Source organism: Oryctolagus cuniculus, chromosome 5, assembly GCF_964237555.1.
Source record: "Oryctolagus cuniculus chromosome 5, mOryCun1.1, whole genome shotgun sequence".
Lineage (NCBI taxonomy): Eukaryota > Metazoa > Chordata > Mammalia > Lagomorpha > Leporidae > Oryctolagus > Oryctolagus cuniculus.
In genome coordinates this window covers 19655713-19675326 of record NC_091436.1, presented here as the reverse complement: position 1 = coordinate 19675326, position 19614 = coordinate 19655713, and the positions used below count along the sequence as shown (strand labels likewise).

Here is a 19614-nt window from a genome sequence, read left to right as displayed (position 1 = left end):
TATCCAGCCGTGTTTAAGTGCAAGGGAATAAACTGCTTCTTAGACTTGCCCAGTGATGAGGAGCCCCGGAGTCCCCCATCCCTACAGAACCAACTTCCAATGGAAGGAGACTAGGAGTCTACATTTTCAACACGCACCCTTCACTGTTATCAGAAGCAGCAAGCAGAATCATAGCCTGAGGGTTGGAGGGGATATTGTTTAAAGTCTTCACACTTGAATCATCTCTGTATCATGTGGAACTTTGCAAATCCCATGCACAGAAGGCCAATGTATGTCAAGCAACTATGCAAGCAATAAATAATACAGTACAACTCAGCTATTTCTCTGTGCAGGAGCCATCACCCACCACTTCCTAGTCCAGAAAGTCTTGACTGATGGAAAAGATTTTCAACATTATGAAACTTTTCAGAATCCAATCACTTGGAATGCCAAGAAATGCCTTGAAAAAAGAATTCTTTCATCTCAGAAATACATGTTTGAATATTGAGAAATAAAATAATAAACTGAACTTTTGAGCATGCCCGGTGGGATCTGACCTCCAGATGGGACCAACACAACTAGACTTTTAGTATATTTCCCCCTCCTACAAGGAGATACTGCACAGCCCCATAAAGCATATGCTATATTACTTTGAGTTCTCATGGAAAATTCGGCAGATGAGTTTTAACATAAATCACCTACAGACAAGCTGCTAGGTCATAAAACAAATGTGAAGGGGTTTTAAAAAGTTTATGGGAAAGCCGCAATTTTTCGCATGAACTTTTTGAAACTCCTCATAGGAAGTTAGTCAACTGCTGATGCCCAAGGTATAAAACAGCTCGACCGGGCAGGACAGCTGCTGTTTCCACCCGTCCTCACCGATGAAAGGGTCGCGCTCTGCCAGGACCCTCGTCTGTCAGTTCCTGCGGAACATTCTAGGCTCGCCTTTGAAAAGCCAAGTCTTGCAGAATTCTGTTTCCTCTGGGGTCACAGCCACCTGCCCAGCCTAGGTAGTTAACCTTGATGTTTCCTTCTTCCTAGTTCCTGTATGCTTGAGTCCTGTCTGTCTTTGCCTCAGCTTTGTATGAGCCATAAATATTTTCGGTATTTAGAGACGATATTTATCTCTAAGCTCTTGTCTTTCTTGACAGTGGAGATTTTTTTTTATGACTATATGTTTGGAAAAATTGTGTCTCCTTAGTAATAACCTCATATAAGTTCCTCCGAAGCTTTGCCAGATAAGACTTTTGGGAATGATGATGCTGGGTCCAGCCTGAATTTTATCTTTGGAAACTTTGGCAACTTGCTCTGAGTAATAAGTGTGTGTGTTAATGTGTGTTCACCAAGTCCTTTCCTTTTACTTTTGAGGGAATGCTTCACTAGAAAAAATCAACGTAGCCTACTTTTCAGGGTGTAAAATAATAATACATTATTGCTGCAGCAGTTTATGTTCTAATGAGAGAGTGTGGTATAAATGCTTGGGATCACAAGCCCTGTGGAAGCGCCAACAGGTGACAGAACACAGCCCTGACTCTCGTGGTGGACCCCACACCTTGAGCAAGAACGGGGTCCTGAGCATTGGTTTTTGCATTTTGTGTTTTTTGTTGTTGAGTCATTTCAGTGTTAAAATGTGTGCTTGGGCTGGGGCGGGTCAGAAATTCCTTAGCAACTACAAGCGATTGCTGTGGAAGACCTTTCCCCACTGTTGGTCTGTTCCCAGGGCTTCTTTCTCCCACCTCCCACATCCTTGACCTCTACAGTGCCTTGATCTGTGTATGGAGACTCTTAGAGCCATCGGGGCATGCAAGGAAGGAATGCACAAAGGCCAGAGCATGCCCACTGGTGAGGTTGCCAAAGCAAAGCATGACAGCCTGGGGGGTGCCTACACAAGAGAAATTTACCAGCTCACAGGTATGGAGGCTTCAAGTGCAAGATCAGTGGGGGGGGGGGGGGGGGGTCGCTTCCTTCCAAGGGCTGGAGGGAAGGCTGCATCCCAGGCCTCTCTCCTTAGCTCCTGGATGCCACATGGCTTCCTCGAAGTCTCTGAACAGATTTATCACACATTGGATTACGGCCCACTCTGATGACCTCATTTTAATGTCATTGCCTCTGTAAAGATCTTGTCTCCTAATAAGATCACATTTTGAGGTACTGGGGTTAGGACTTCAACATATGACTCTAGGAATAGGGCCCAGGGCACAATTCAACTCACAACACTGGGATTTCACATGGCTGTGTTAAAGAAGGCTCATAGCTGAGAAGTACCGACCTGTTGATGGAAAGAAGGCTTCTGGTGACGATCTTGGGAACGGGGCTTTGCTGGCACATCGGAGCTGTTCCTGCAGGTGACTGCGTTTCCCCACACTTGTGAAAAGATCATCACAGTGGCTAGCTTCGATTGTTGCATAAACTACGGTTATTACCTGATATGCACTGATTACGTGAGGTTGGGCTTCTGCGCTCATGGGAGCCAAACTGTAAAACAAACACTGCGTCCCATGGGGGAAGATTTCTTCTTTGGAGGTTGAGAGAGCAGGAGAGTGGACAGGCCAGCCCCTTTCTTACATAAACCAGTAGACGGAGGCCAAGAATAGGGAGACTCCGTGGCCATGGTCATAAGGTTGGTTAGCAGCAGCCCTGGAATCAAAACCTGGGTCTCCCAACTCACAAACCGAGGCTTTCACCAAACCACAGTACCCTGTTCCCCGGATGTCCCCCGCCCTACCCTGCCATCTCTCCAAACTGCCCCCTGTCCCCTGCATCTGGCTTTCCTCAAGTGGTCCTGGGGCAGACATTGAGCCTAGAAGCTAAGACACCACTTTAGACTCCCGTGTGCCATACCAGGGTGCCTGTTTCTGATTTCTGGCTCTGTCTTCTGATTCCAGCTTCCTGCTAATGCACCCCCTGGAGGACGGCAGATGCTGACTCAAATAATTGAGTCTCTGCCACCCAAGTGAGAGACTAGGGTTGAGTTCCAAGTTCTCTGCTTCAGATTGGCCCAGTTTCAGCTAATGCAGGCATTTGGAGAGTGACCCAGCAGATAAAGGAATCTCTGTCCATCGCGCTCTCTCTCTCTCTCTTTCTCTCTCTCAAATAATTTTTACATTTTTTTAAAAAGAAGAAGAATGCCAAGAAGGCTAAAAATAACAATAATCTGCTCCTAATTACTGAGTACATAATGATACCCATGAGCAGGATCAGAATCCAGAAGTTATGACGTTGATAATTGCTTCCCTAAAATCCTATGACCCAAACAGAAGTCTAGGTGTCTAATCTGAATAGAGTAGTAGGTTTCCTTACCCTCGGTTTCAGCTTGTTAACTAAAACTGGCCTTGTCAGACATACTCGTGAATAAAAATAAATCTGTGTTTGAGATGTTGAGCTAGAAGCAGCTGGTGATGACTTTTGAAAACAAGAACACGCCGGCGCTGCGGCTCAGTAGGCTAATCCTCTGCCTTGCGGCACCAGCACACGGGGTTCTAGTCCCGGTTGGGGCACCGTATTCTGTCCCAGTTGCCCCTCTTCCAGGCCAGCTCTCTGCTGTGGCCCGGGAGTGCAGTGGAGGATGGCCCAGGTGCTTGGGCCCTGCACCCCATGGGAGACCAGGAGAAGCACCTGGCTCCTGGCTTCAGATCAGCGCGCCGGCCGCGGTGGCCATTGGAGGGTGAACCAACGGCAAAGGAAGACCTTTCTCTCTGTCTCTCTCTCTCACTGTCCACTCTGCCTGTCAAAAAAAAAGAAAGAAAGAAAAGAAAAGAAAACAAGAACACAAAGGACTTGACCTTCTGTGCTGCCGGTCTTAGTGATTGCATCACCACTGATCCCTGGGGTCTGCACTTGAGAAGTCATCTGCCTAATGCAGCCGCTTCACCAGTGAGGAAACTGTGGGTAGCCTGGCCAGTGGCTTGCCCAGGGCCACTGCCTGAGGAGAGACCTGGGGACAGGTCCCTTTGTGTTCCATCCTGAGCCCTTACCACCCCCTGCAGTGCTGATGAATGGTTCTGTGAGTGCACGCCCAAACACAGGGAACACCTGCAAGTTTAATCCACCTGTCCCCATGAAGGCAGAACTGGCAGCCCTAATGCTCTTAGGTGACTTGATGCTTTCCCATGGCACTCTGTCCCGTCACACTCATTGAGTCACCCTCATTAACTAACACCAGGTTTCCTGAGTATCAATGTTCGGTGTGACCATCTTCTGACTATTTCACTAAACTTATCTGTGTGTAAGAAACATCAGGCACATTAACTTTGAATATTTTAAAGGACTATAAGGAACTTCTGTCTTAGGCTATTAAAAGGAAAAATTTATTAATTTTTTTCCTTTAGATGTCTTTGAAGTTAGTATCTTTGTAACTGCTTTCTTTACCACGTTATTAAATTGAGCTCAATTATATTAAATCTCAGCGAAGTTTTTTTGGTAGAATTTAAAATCCGGCAAAGGAGTCAGCCCCACAAAGCACGGGCTATTATTCTAAGCTGTAGACAGTTCATACCACACGCATGCTCATTCTAGAACATTCAACTTACCGTGCTAAATGGATTTCTGGATGCTTCTCTGTGGAAGTCTTGGACTAGCCCTCCCCTTCCTTTTCTTGAGCCAAGAAAACTCTGAACCAAAGCAATTCTCTTTCAACATGTGGGAAAACTATAGTCAGACAGTCAAGAGCAGTGGCAGGAGAGCTTTGTGGGGCGTGGCAGAGAGAGACCTCTGGATCCTCGGGTGGATGTTACCAGTGAACCTGAATTTCTACTTCCAAGCCCTGAGAGACATGGGCAAGATTTGTTCCTGGGTGCTCCTTGTAAGCTTCACTTTAAAGTCTGGGAAAACCAAAGAGCAAACTGCCTTTGTGTCACAATTCTTGTGTTATATGTTAAGCATTTGGAAGGAACCCAGTGAGGCCGCAGGAAGTACTCACTCCCCCTCCACTTATCATCTTGAAGGCGATTCGTTTTTTTAAGTTGATAATCCCTAGGGCTATAAGGCTGTCCCACATCTGCCCCGAATTGAAAACAGATTACCATGAACAGCCTGACATCAGTGCTGCGGATCGCCTGTCCCAGAGAGGAAGAGTGAGCGTGCGAACGCGTGGCCCAATAGAGAGAGACAGAGAGAGAGACCCCGTGTGAATGCACAGCCCGGGAGACCCGCGAGCAGCTCCCAGCTATGAGGATGGCCAGCACAGGGTACGTAGGCTGTGAGGGTTCAGATTTTATGACAAATATTGGCGGTGTCTTTCTCACGTTGCAGGCAGCGGTATCCGGGAGGGGACTACCCTGAGACGTGAGGATAAAGTGACCTCACCAGGCACCGCCAGGGCTGTCAGCCTCCGGGGAGGCCGGGCAGCCTCTGCTTCTGAATTGCTTTGCTGGGTTTGGCCATCTTTGTGACCTGTCATTTAGAATGTAACATATAGTAGCTATACAATGATGTAGATACATTTTCTTTTTTCTTCGAGACTCTAATGAGGTTTTGTAATCCAGGAAACATTTTTACAGCTCAAGACTAGAGCTTTTCCAAGCCCTTGCTTATCTGTGAATTAAAAAAAAAAAAAAAAAGAATTTCCACAAAAGCCTCGGGGGACCTGGTCCCTCAGATTAACTATTTAGCGGCTAATATGCTCCTGAAGGCATTTCTTCCCAGCAGCTTTCTTTCTGAATATGAAAATATGAATATGAATATGAATATGGAAAGAATATTTTATAGAGTGTGACGTTCTTTGCCTTTTTAATTAAAAAAGGGATTAGACGTGTTCGTAAAAGATGACTAGAGGAGAAAAGAACAGAAATCGTAAGCAAGGCTTAAGGCCTGGGTCCTGACACTCCCAGCCCAGCCGGCCGGGGCCCCTCTGACTCATGCTCTGGCCTGATGTTGGTGGGTGGAGGCTGTTCAAGTGACTTCACAACTCTGTTTTGGGCTGGCGCTGTGGCTCACTAGGCTAATCCTCCGCCTGCGGTGCCGGCCCCCCCGGTTCTAGTCCAGGTTGGGGCACTGGATTCTGTCCCGGTTGCCCTTCTTCCAGGCCAGCTCTCTGCTGTGGCGCAGGAGTGCAGTGGAGGATGGCCCAAGTGCTTGGGCCCTGCACCCACATGGGAGACCAGGAGGAAGCACCTGGCTCCTGGCTTTGGATCAGTGCAGCACATCAGCCGCAACACGCCGGCCGTAGCGGCCACTTGGGGGGTGAACCAACGGCAAAGGAAGACCTTTCTCTCTGTTTCTCTCTCTCTCACTGTCTAACTCTGCCAGAAAGAAAGAAAGGAAGGAAGGAAGGAAGGAAGGAAGGAAGGAAGGAAGGAAGGAAGGAAGGAAGGAAGGAAGGAAGGAGGGAAGGAAGGACTGTGTTTTGCTCGCTTGCATCGCGGGGGCCAGCTCCTGATACCATCGGGAAAGAAAGAGAGAAAGAGAGAAAGAGAGAGAGAGAAAGAAAGAAAGAACGAACGAACGAAAGAACGAACTCTGTTTTGCTCGCTTGCATCGCGGGGGCCAGCGCCTGATACCATCGGTACCCCATCAGTACTTGTTGAATGAAAACAGAATTACGGAAGGGAACCCTACAGCAAGCATCAGTTTAGATAAACTGACCTCTTGAGCCTCTGGTTGGGGCGATTTGCACTCATCACAGCCAGGAGCAGAGACTAGGGGTCCTGGGTAATTGCGAGGACAGCAAGAGAGTGACCCGAGGGCACCAGTGCATGAAACCTGTGCTGATGCCACAGGTGTGGTATTAACAAGGTAAAGACCGTGGGGATGAGACTTTCCAGGGCACAACCTTGGCCTTGAGAGCGTGCGCGGGAGGCCAGGGAGGAGCAGGGCGAGACGGGTGGGCTGCTGAGCCCACCCGCTGGGTGCAGATGTGCTCATCAGAAGTGTGCCGACCACACAAAGCCCGTGCTTGTTCCCCACGCTGCCCCTGCTTCAGAAACAATGCATTCGGAGCAGCCCAGTTGGCAGGTAACCTTTTCAGTCCAGAAGCCAAGAGCTGCTCCCGGTTGATGGGTTGCCCACAACAGCACTTGAAAGAGGGAAGCACGTTCAGATGCCAAAATTTGACTGGAAACTGTGTCATGGGACCCAGCGAGACAGAGGCTCTCTTTCAGCAGAGGAAGCAGGCACATTCAGGTCTTTGTGCTGACGGATGCAGGAAGATGTATTGATTAACTCGCACAGAAAGGGGAATTATCAGGCTTGGACACATCCGCCTGCCCTACCTACAGCGACTGCCCATGAGCCTTGAATTCTGGGCAGACTATATATATATATATATATACACACACACATACACATATGTTTATATGTGTGAGTATAAACTTAATTTAAACAGCTGGGTTAATCTATCTACTTAATTCCTCAACTCCAGAGGTTTGGGGAGAAAAAAATAAAAGCGGTATGGCAGAGACTTCCACAGTGACACCTGCTGTATAAATTTAACTACAGTAAACCCCCTCATCCAAAAATCAGCTGCCTTTGTAGCAACAGGCCTTCATGTGGGGTGATACCCTCTCTCCCTGCCCACTCCGATGATCCCCAGCCCCATATTTGAAACCAGGCACCTGGTGAGTGGTCGCCATGGCACCCACGGGCTAAGCCATCACTCCCGGTCTCGGCCTCATTTCTCTTCAGGAGTTTTGTGAGCCATTGTTTGGAATTCAGGACACACTATCCCTCAGAAATGAGGTTAGGCTCCCAACACAGCTGCTGAATGCAAATTCTTCCTAAAATACGGAGAATTTGCTGCAAGTGTTGAGAAAAGAACTGGTGCTATTGTGTATAGCGGCATTGGAGGATGAACTTTACAATGGCCGTCATAGTGCTCTTGAGAGCGGTGCATCCTGGGAGATTCACTCTTGGCCTTGCACCCACTCATGTCCTGGTTGGACCCTCACCGTGCTCCTCAATGCTTTGTCTCCTGCTGTGCCTTCAATTGGTAGCCTAAACTGGAGTCCAAGCAAATGATTTGCACATACTTTTCCCCCTGTAGTTTCTTCTGCCTGGAATGTCGTCTTCCATTTCTAATTCCTGACAAACTCATGGAGCAACTCAAACATAGTTAAGATCCTTCTGTGATGTCCTAGTCAAACCCCTATCTCTCTACTTCCTTGGCCAAAACTGCCCCCCCCCCACCATCCCCAAGGAAATTTAGCACACAACTTAGGATGGTCCTCCACTAACTTTCTAAAGTTCCTAGAACTTGGATTAAAAAAAAAAGATTTATTTTATTTATTTGAAAGAGAAAGTTACAGAGAGAGAGAGAGGTCTTCCATCCACTGGTTAACCCAGAAGGCTACAATGGCTGGAGCTGAACCGACACAAAGACAGGAGCAAGGAGCTTCTTCCAGGTCTCCCATGTGGGTGAAGGGACCCAAGCACTTGGGCCATCTTCCAGTGCTTTCCCAGGAGCATTAGCAGGGAGCTGGATTGTAAGTGGAGCAGCCGGGACATGAATCGGCACCCATAAGGGATGCCGGCACTGCAGGCTAGGACTTAAACCCGCTGTGCCACAGTGCCGGCCCCCCCAAAGCTCAGATTAAAAGAAATCACCCCTAGGAAAGTCAGAAATTCCCTTTCAGGGAAGGGGTTTGGTGCAGTATTTAAGCTGCCACTTGGGACTCCCACATCCCATATCGCAGTGTCCAGGGTTCAAGTCCCAGCTCTGCTCTCCATCCAATTACCTGCTAATGTGTAGCCTGGGAGGCAGCAGGTTACGGATCGGGTACTTGGGTCCTTGCCAACTATCTGGGAGACCAAGATGGAATTCCCAGTTCTTGGCTTTGATCTGGCCCAAATCTGACTGCTATGGGCATTTGGGAAGTGAACCAGCAGATGGGAGATCTCTCTGTGTCTCTCTGTCTCTGTCTCTGTCTCCCTTGGTTTCTGTGTCTTTCAAATAAATGAATTAAATGTTCAAAAAGGAAATTTCCCTCCCCTGTATCTCACTTACATTCCCATAACACCATATAGGAACCACAATGGGTTAAAACTTAACAAATTTAATTTAATTATTTTATTGATTTAATTAATTAATTAATTAAATTAAAACTTACATTTTTATGTCCCTCTTCCCTAGACCAAGAAATCCTTAGAGACAGGGATTATTTTCACAACTTATTACAATGCCTGGAACATAGTATATGAGTAGAAAAGGAATGGATGGATGGACAGGTGGATAGATGACTAAGTCAACACAGAGATGGAGGGAGGGAAAATGGGAGGGAGGGAGGGAGGGATAGAAAAAGTTGGTGTATTTAGACGAGGATGAAGAACCACTCAGCAATTTCTGACATTCTGAGGAAGACTCTTCTAGAATTTCCAGGGCAGGGGATGGATGGAATGTGCTCACTTCTGCTTTTAAGAGAGGGAGGAATCATGAGTGGGGAGAAGAGAATGAACTTTGAGTCAGAGCATATGACCCCGGTGTTCCTTCTCCACTTTCTAGCTGGATGACCTTTGGTAAATTGTTTACCTCTCTATTTTTCTTTTCCTCAACTGTATGATGGAGGAAATAGCTGACTTTAAGGAGCTGTTGTAAGGGTTATAGGAATTCATCTACAGCCCTAGCCTGGTCCTTGAGTCATACGGGTGAAAGATAAAGTGTTGGTATAACAGGAATCTGAATCTGAAATGGTGGAACAAGGAGCGTTGGCACCAAAAGGAACCGGGGGCCCTTAAGTCAGGTGTGGGCTTCCCTTTCACCCCTGGGTCCACTTCGTTGTAAAGCAGCGTGTCAACCACCGGGCTACATTTTCTCAGCCACTTTCCCTATCACTTGACTAAATACAATAAAATAAAAATGTGGGAGAGAGAGAAAAGAGGAAGGGGGCTCAGGGAATTTGTAAATGTAAGAAAGAATCGCTGTGGACAGGTATTGTGGCGCAGCTAGCTAAGTTTCCCTTGGGGAGGGCTGGTTGGAACCCCAGCATCGCCCCCCAAATCCAGCTGCCTGCTAATACAACCTGGGAGGCAGGAGATAAAGTGCTGATGTCCCTGCCACTCACTTGGCAGACCCAGATGGAGTTCCAGGTTTCTGTCCTGGCACCGGCCTGGGCCTAGACCCAGGTATTATGGCCATTTAGGGAGTGAACCAGCCAACTGAAAGAGCTATTCCTCTGTATGTCTCCCTCTCTCTATGTCACCCTGCCTATCAAGTAAATAAAATGAGATTTTTTTAAATTGGAAACCATATATAAGAATGGTCTTCAAAATCTTATTGAAAATGTATGCTATGGAAAAAATGCACGTATTTCAATTTTGTTTTGCCCCAAAATACATTTATCTTTTTTTTTTAGATTTATTTATTTATTTATTTGAAAGGCGGAATTACAGGGAGACAGTGAGGGAGAGACAGAGAGAGAGAGATCTTCCATCTGCTGGTTCTATCCTCCAGTGAACTCAATGGCTGGAGCTAGGCCAGTCCTAAGCCAGGAGTTCATGGCTTCTTCTGGATCTCTCACATGGGTGGCAGGGGCCCAAGTACTTGAGCCATCTTCTACTGTTTTCTCAGGTGCATAAGCAGGAAGCAGAAGTGGAACAGCCAGGACTCGAACTGGCACCCATATGGGATGCTGGCACTGCAGGTGGCAGCTTTACCAGCATGCCACAGTGCCAGCCCCCTCTTATATTTTAACATTTTCCCATGAACTTTTAAAATTCCTTTCTATTTACACCTGCAAATACACTTCTGTGCATTTGTAACCCAAGAAGTGCCCTCCGTGGGTCCAAGTACTTGGCATAACTAATAATGCTGGCGATCTATTATGAATCACTTGCCTACCATGTCTGGTGTGCCAGGCAGTGTTCTTAGCTTTTCACACCCATTCACTCATTCAGTTCTTACAGTAACACTGTAGCAAAGGGACATAAAAAGCCTTGTTTTATTGCTAGGGAAGAAATCACTCTGTGAGTCACACAACAAGGACACATAGGAGCCAGCAGGTGAACACAGACATCTGACTCCCTCAGATTGCTTGGGGCAGTTTGATTCCATTTTCCCACAACAACGTGGTCGCATAGTTAGCACGTGCAATACATTTAACACACTCTGACCTCCGGATGCCTCGGGCAGGCAGGGATCATGGAAGGTCTCCTCTTTCCTGTTTGCATCATTATAAAAGCATTTCCACAGTAAGTAAAACTACTGTGCAGGCACTTCAAGGTTATCGAAATCTTTGGCTGTCTTAGTCATCCCTTGTTGTAAACCACATGTATGTCCCACTGATATTTTAGGCCATGGTTTAGATGAAGGTGCTCAGGAGAACAGGAGAGAGAGCATTTGACCCCTGACATCCCAAAAATGCGAGCTGGGAGGAATCCCATGGAATAGAAAATAAGAGGAGAAAGAAGGGGGCCCCCTGGTGTTTCTCCCTGTTTGCTTCCCCCATAGCCTGACTGGAGAACATCTCACCCAAAAACCCATTCACGTCAAATTCAGTCCCCTTTGGAGCATTTGTGCATCTGTTCTAGAAATAAATATTACATTGAATTAAACTTTAATTTATTGTAAATTCTAAATAAAAGGCTTTATATAAACAGAGCTGGGAGCTTAACTCTCCAAAAGTAGGTCAAATAGAAAAAGGCACTTTCAAGTTACAAAACAATCCCAACACTTAAAAACTATTCTGCAAGTTCAATAAATACCTGATAAAAATACAAAATGGTTAGATTGTGCCCTTAGAGGGACTGATTTTTCTTTCTCATCACTTAACTGCCCCCAGATGCCAAGAAAATATAGGGCACTAACATGAAATCCGGACTGTGAAACGGAGGCTGAATTTTAAGTTATTTTTCATTGAGTAAATCTTCAAGAAACTGGTTTTAGGCCAGCTGGCTACCTGGCAGGGTTTTCATTAGAATAGGAGGAAACTTGACGAATACACGTTTCAGCCTAATGCCCAGCACATGGTGGACACTCAGTAAGATTTTGTTGAATAAATGTGGAATAGTTCTGCACTGTTTAACCAAGCCCACTCATCTATCCTGTTAGATCCTGGATTATACAGGGTAGCATGGTTGTTATTATGGGTGATTTTCAGATTACACAAAAACAACATTTCCTAAAATGCTCAATCCCCTGGGAATCAAAAGCCCAAAGTTTCTGAGATGGTTTCCTAACATTTTACGAGAGAGTAGTCTTATAGTCAGGACTGAGGTGCTCTGGGAATTAAGTGAGATCACGTTCACCCATCCAACCATTTGTTCATTCTTTTATGATTTATTTTATTTATTTGAAAGGCAGAGTTACAGAGGGAGGGAGGGAAGAGAGGGAGAGAGAGCGGGTTGGGGGGGTGGTGGAAGTTGATCTTCCATCTACTGATTCACTCCCCAAATGGCCACAACAGCCAGGGCTGGGCCAGGCCAAAGCCAGGAGCTTGGAGTCCCATCCTGGCCTACCACGTATGTGGCAAGGGCCCAAGCACTCGGGCCATCTTCCACTGCTTTCCCAGGCGCACTTGCAGGGAACAGGATCAGAAGTGGAGCAGCTGGGGCCTCAAACTGGTGCTCACAACAGATGTCAGCGTCACAGGCAGCAGCTTAACCCACCATGCCACATGCTGCCCCTCGTTCATGCTTTTAAAATGGTATGGTTTTTTAAGATTTGTTTATTTATTTGAAAGTCAGAGTTACACAGAGAGAGAAGGAGAGGCAGAGAGAGAGAGAGAGAGAGATGTCTTCATCCGCTGGTTCACTCCCCAGATGGCCACAACAGCCAGAGCTGTGCTGATCTGAAGCCAGGAGCCGGGAGCTTCCTCCGGGTCTCCCACGCAGGTGCAGGGGCCCAAGTCCTTGGGCCATCTTCTACTGCCTTCCCAGGACATAGCTGAGAGCTGGATCAGAAGTGGAGCAGCTGGGTCTCGAACTGGCGCCCATATGAGATGCAGGCACTTCAGGCCAGGGCGTTAACCTTCTGTGCCACAGTGCCAGCCCCAGTATGTATTTTCAGTGCTGGAAAAATTGTACTTGGGAAATAGTGGTGAACAAGTCAAACAAAGTCTGAACTCATGGAGCTTACTTTCACCCACAAAGCAAGCTGTGTGGGAGCTGGGCTGTCACCTACCTCGTGCTCTTTTCTCAGGGCGGGCAGCAGAGGGCGCTGGAAAGGACAGGCAGCTTGGAAGTCCGACTATTGCCCTTTTGACGCCAAGCCCCAGCTTGAATTCAGCTATCGAAGTTCAGGGTGTGCTGGGGAAAGTCCCTGAGCCACCGTCCTTTTCTGTGAGATGGGATTAATAACGCACACCTTGCAGTGATTTTTTGAAGACTAAATGAAACATACTGAACAGGTAGTACCTAACATAGGATCGGGCACATAGTTGGTGCTCAGTAGTACCTAACATAGGATTGGGCACATAGTAGGTGCTCATTAGTACCTAACATAGCATCAGGCACATAGTAAGTGCTCAGTAAACAGTAACCCTTTATGACTTTCATGAAGAGCTAGATCAAGAGTGTCAAAGAAGAAGGGTGTCTTTGGTGAGTGGGGGCAGGGAGCACTGCCTCCTCTGAGAACATGCCACCAGAGAGGTCCTTTTCAGGCACTGGTGAGGCAATCCGTCCACCCAGTGGTTGTTGATACTGCAATAAGACACCAGAGAAAATGTGCATATATGCAATGCATGAAGGTTGTATATGTTAAATAAAAGGTTTCTAGGTAACAAATAAAAAACAAAAAATAAAAGGTGAAACAAAGGCATCAGAGAAGAATGACTTCTGATGAAACTCAGCAGATGGGACACATGCTCTTTTCTGCATTTCCTCCTTGAAGCCTTATAAAATGAAAATAAAGGGGGGAAAGGCACAAAACCAGCAAGGATAGGGTGTAGGGTGGGTAACAGAAGTAGAAGTACCAACAAAAGTTGGGAAAATCGAACACGGGCCGAGGGAGACCGCAGTGCCTGGAGCTGTATGATGGAGACCCTGGAATCGCTCAGCGCCTGTGGATGGGGGGGTCTGGAGAATGCCCACGGGACAGAAGGCTCTGGGGATGCAGGCAGAGGCGGGGGTGCTCTCGCCTACCCTGACCCAAAGTCAGGGAGCAGACAGAGCTGAAAATAGGGTGCCTGGACGAAAGTCTGTATGGGGAGAGTGATCAGAGCCTCCAAAGCCCCCTCCAGTCGCATCCTCAGGCCGCTCTGGGCAGCCAAGCGCCCACAGGCAGCAGGGGCTGGCCTCTCCTTTATCTCCTGGGACCACAGCGGCTGCTGGGCCACATTCCTTCCTCCCCCTGCATGGCCCAGTGGGCTGGATAAAGAGGAGGGGCCGGGAATAAGAAAGGGACAGGGCTTCAGGTCAGCTCCTTCCTCCTCCTCCTTTCCTCCCCCACCCTCCCCCCCACCCCGCCTCCTGGCAGCTGTGACTGCTGCCCTGCGGCCACCTGGGCCCAGCGACAGCTGCCACAGAGCCCTCTAGTGTCCTGCCCACCCCGCTTCCACGCAGCTCCGAGTGGCTGGAATGCAGGCAGGGCAGTGGAGTGTGTCTGTGTGTATGTGCGTGCGTGCGTGTGTGTGTGTGTGTGTGTGTGGGTAGATGTATGAGAGAAGCCTCACATATCCCATCACACAGTCATAGAAACAACAGTGTATCTTCCTGCGGCTCATACCAAGTCCACAAAGAGCTTTCTTGTAGCCCATCTGGCTATATAGATGGGGCAACACAGGAGACACGCTGACTTGTTTGAGGGGAAACCCCATTATGTATAGAAATATATATATATACATATATATATATATATATATATGCAGCAAGTGTGGACTAGGAGGGAGCAGAAACTCCAAATGCCAGTCCCTAACCCTTCACGCTGGCTACCGAGGCTCATGGCAGCACTGTCTTTAACCAAGGGGCAAAAGTCACCCCAGATACCCAAACAGCAACCCACCAGATGATTTTCATGTCGAAAACCAATACGCAGACTACTTATTATGATTTTCCATTTTATTAAAATAACACAGGTTCCTTTGTATAAAAATTAAAACTGAGGAGCAAGCACAAAAGGACCGTAACTGTGCAATCCAGAGACACCACTGTTTGCCTTGTTTTCTGTTTCATTTTCAAAATACTTTCCAGTGCTTTGAAACCTTATTTTAATTTCATATGGCGATTTTCCACTGAAAATTTTTTTCAAATGCACGTCCTCGTACCACTACAAGTTCTTTGTAAACGTTTCTTTTTGAAGTGTATGTAATGTTCCAGCTCATGGAAGTAGCATAATTTTGCACACTCTTTCTTCTTGGTTGGGCTTTTTAAGTTATTTCTGGATTTTCCAATTACAGATAAAACCATGACAAACTTTTGTTATATGAAGCTCGGTCATCATTTCAGATTATTTCCTCCCAGTAGATCCCAGAAATAGAGACGCTGCTCATTCAAGGGGTGGGCACATTTTTAAGGCTAAGTGAGTTGTTTTTAGATGGACTGTTGAAAAGTGTGTTTAATATTTAATAACGGACTTTTTAGACCCAATGAATAAACCAGCACGTGCACGTCCCTCATCCAGCTTAAGAAAGCATAGTACCGGGGCAGGTGCTGTGGTGCAGCAGGTTAAAGCCCTGACCTGAAGCGCCGGCATCCCATATGGATGCCAGTTGGAGTCCCGGCTTCTCCTCTTCCAATCCAGCTCTCCGCTCTGGCCTGGGAAAGCAGTAGAAGATGGCCCAAGTCCTTGGGCCCCTGTGCCCGTGTGGGAGGCCATCTGGGGAGTGAACCAGCGGATGGAAGACCTCTCTCTCTCTCTCTCTCTCTCTCTCTCTGCCTCTCCCCTCTCTGTGTAACTCTGACTTTCAAATAAATAAAATAAATCTTAAAAAAAAAAAAAGAAAGAAAGAAAGAAAGGGGCCAGCACAGTGACTCACTTGGTTAATCCTCCGCCTGCAGTGCTGGCATCCCATATGGGCACCGGGTTCTAGTCCCGATTGCTCCTCTTCCAGTCCAGCTCTCTGCTGTGGCCCAGGAGGGCAGTGGAGGATGGCCCAAGAGCATGGGCCCCTGCACCCGCATGGGAGACCAGGGAGAAACACCTGGCTCCTGGCTTCGGATCGGTGCAGCGCCGATTTGGGGAGTGAACCAACGGGAGGAAGACCTTTCTCTCTTGTCTCTCTCTCTCACTGTCTAACTCTGCCTGTCAAATAAATAAAAAAGCCTAATACCAATACAAAAGGCATAATACCAAGTCTCTCCACTCCTCTCTCATGCGCCCCTCCCTCAATGCCCAAGGTGGTCATTATTCTGAATTTATATTCTACCAGATTTTTTTAAAAGAACTTCCAGATCCAATAGAGTCTTTCTGGTAGAGAATAAGAGAGAACAAGAGGAAAGTAGAGGGGTGTCAATGCAAGTGTTGAGCAGCAGAGCAAGGCAGGACCACGTGCAAAGACGGAAGTATGACAGGGAGCTGCCAGCACTTGAGTCCAACTTCCAATCATCGCCATCTCTGGCCTTCAAAAAGCTGACTAACCATCTCCAAAGTCAATAACTTCACCTGGAAAATGAGAGCAAAGCTAATAGTATCCACCTGCTTAAGGTGGTGGCATGGGTTAAAAGAGATAAACAGCTAGCACCTTGCAGAGGAGAGAACATTCTCTACGGTGAAGACACTGGGTATTTGAGGGCAGAGGGAAGCCATGTTCCAGGATGATAATCAGAGAGCTCTGAAGGTTTTGTTGGAGGCCTATTATCGATGATGCACTTGCTCCCTTTTCCAAAGCAGTGAGAGGCTGTGTTTTTCCCTTTTCCACAAATTTATTTGAGTTTCCAAACAGATGTTTCAAAGATACCTGAGTGGAGTTCCAAATGGAATTCCAATAGAAGTGTGCCTTTCTTTACTTGTCAAGTGTAAAGGGGAATGCCTAAGCATGTGTCCAAAAGCAGGTCCCACGAATGAACAAAGATGCCCTCCCATTCCCAGGGCAAAGACACACATCCCTAGGGTGGTCAGACTTCTGCATTCTAGGTCTGATGCGTGAGGGCAGGCATGCACACCTCAAATTCTTTCTGTCTTACCAGAACCTCTGGTTTCCTATAGGAGTGAGAGGTTGAAAGGGTTAAATGAGGATCAGGGTTAGGGTTGAAGTGTATCTCTAAAAAGAACATTAGACATGATCTTGTTCTAGTCAGTGACCTCATTGTAACTTAATTACCTGTTGAAGGACCCATCTCTACATATAGTCACATTCGAAGGTAATGGGCCTGAGAACTTCAAGGGGCACAGTTCAGCCTATACAGAAACCCTGAACTTGTTAGGGAATTGCAACCCAGAGAGCTCCCAAGACTCGCCCAGAGTCCCACAGCATTCGGCAGCAGAGGCAGAACCAGAGCCCAGGCATCACGTCTCCCAGTCTGCTATCCCCTCCCCGCCCCCAGCTTCTCATCATGGGTCCTGTTAGACCACACTGTGGTGTCGCAAGAGCCTGCAGGAGGAGCCCAGAGGGTCAGATGTGAGGGATGGAGCAATAGTGGAGGTGCTGACCCAGCCTGGGTCTCTGATGGCCTCAGAATAGGGCTTGGGATCCACAATGTGTCCTGTAGTGAGGTTGCCAGGGCAAAACCCAAGATAATACCTCAAGAAGTCTATTCCTGATGACTCAGGACCAGGGGGGTAGTTGTGGGGTGCCGATGGGATCCGGTGGGACCTGCCTCTACCATCAAGATCCATGATGTGGTCTGAGTCCATTTCTTCTGAGGCCTTTTTGGAAAAGCAAAGAATCTGGTAACAAACATGTAGGATCTGCTGCCATGTTACTGTCACGTATATTTCAGTCACTTGTCTCTCTGTTGGGGTCCAGTGGCCTCCTCTCTCTCTCTCTCTCTCTCACACACACACACACACACACACAACTGCATGTGTTTCTGATCTTTCCCAGAATTCTTTGGGGATGTTCACATCCTCTACCATTGCCCCACCAGTCTGCCCCACAGTGTCCCAACAACACTCATCATGTGTTTCTTGAGCTGTCATCTTAATCCTGTACTGCCAATGTATTCCTGCCTTCTTTGGATATTTATAATTAAGATTATTTAATGTCGGGTTCACTTGCCAAGTAAAATATTACTTCAGTGTCCACTTTGTGTGTGTGTGTATGTGTGTGCTCATGGGTACATGTGTACGCAGACATGTAATTAGTGTGTGTGCAGATTCCTCTGTTGTCTGCAATCCCTCCCAGCTGGGGATCATTTGTAGTTAATGAGTGTTTAGCAGTTCCCTTTGATGAAGCTGTTCAATCTGAGCTCCACACTGGCATCGCCCCAGAGAGCCCCCTGGGCCCTGACCAATCATGTTTACCTGTTTTTCCCTACTTCCTTAGGGTTTGTTGTTTGTTGGCACCATAGGGAACCAACCTGTAGTCCTCTCTGACCAAAGTTGAGCTTAAGTTTCGTAAGAAAATCCTTCAATTTGTATTCAAAGCAAGTTCACTTATCTGGTGGGCTTTCATTTTCACCAAGCAAAATAAACTGCAGACAAGACAAACATTTCATAATCACCCTAACTGGGCATGCGTGTGGCAGCGACACAAAAGCTAGTGCTGTCAACTTTTTTTGAAAACAAATATCAAATTCAAAACCTGCGGACTCCAGCTGTCGGAGTTTTCCTGGATTTAATTATAACTTGATCTCTGAAGAGGGAGTGTGTATCAAGGGTGTCTCTCGGTCACTTGGAGAAATCAGAGTAAGCGACAGACTGGCCCTGGGATGCACCTGTGAGACGAGTCCTCATTACCGTCTCCTGCAGTGAACGCACCCCAGGTCCCGTGTCCAACCCTGTCACCATTGCAGAAACACAGTTGATCCAATGTGCTGGCCCTCAGAGGAAGAGGCACACAGATGGCTCTGAAAATCAATTATTGAAAATCCAATACAGTTAAAAGCATCACAAGGGAAGGGAGTGGGCTTCAGGTTAAGCATCCATTATGCAAAATGCATGGGACCAGAAGTGTTTTGGATTTGGGATCTTTTGGCATTTTGGAATATTGGCACATCCATAGCTAGATATCTTGGGAAAGGGATCCAAGTAGAAACACAGAATTCACTTTGCACACATACCCTGAAGGTAATTCTGTACAACATTTTTGTATAATCTTATGCATGGAACAGTGATTTGTGGTATGGAATTTTCAACCTGTGGCATCATGTCAGCCTTCAAAAGTTTTGGCTATAGCAGCATTTCAGATTCCAGATTGTATATATCCACTCTTATATATTCACTTGTATATATCCACTCTTATATATTCACTTGTATATATTCACTTTTTTGCAAAAGATTTATTTATCTATTTATGAGAGAGAGAGAAAGAATTTCTCATCCTCTGGTTTACTCTTGAAGTGGATTAACAGCCAGGCCTGGGTCAGGTTAAAGCCAGGAGCAAGGAACTCCATCTGGTTCTCCCATGTGGGTGTCAGGACCTCAAGTACTTGAACCACCACCTGTTGCTTCCAGGGACATTAGCAGGGAACTGGATTGTATGTGGGGTACCCTGTACTTGAACGGTCCCTCTGATATAGGATGTAAGTGTCCCAAAAGACAGCTGAACCCACTGTGTCTCAACACCACCATACATGCGTTCTTCCATTAAACAGGAAATGATCTCTCTGCTTAAAAAACCTTCCCACTGCTTTATTTCTCTTCTACCCCATGCACTCTCATTACTTACCTTT

The 19614-nt window shown here is 47.0% G+C and overlaps 1 protein-coding gene across 3 annotated transcripts in view; it reads left to right on the top strand.

Annotated features, from left to right (window-relative positions):
• Positions 1 to 19614, top strand: part of SASH1 (SAM and SH3 domain containing 1) — a 324388-nt gene that overhangs the window by 74164 nt on the left and 230610 nt on the right. The window contains exon 1 of one of the 3 annotated variants that reach the window (XM_051855275.2): positions 4993 to 5165. The exons of 1 other annotated variant lie outside the window; for it this stretch is intronic. In XM_051855275.2, the coding sequence (XP_051711235.2) occupies positions 5109 to 5165 (57 nt within the window). In that variant the 5' untranslated portion in view covers positions 4993 to 5108. Of the gene's footprint in view, positions 1 to 4992; positions 5166 to 19614 lie in introns of those variants that run through there. One more of the 3 variants, XM_070073463.1, reaches the window with a different exon arrangement.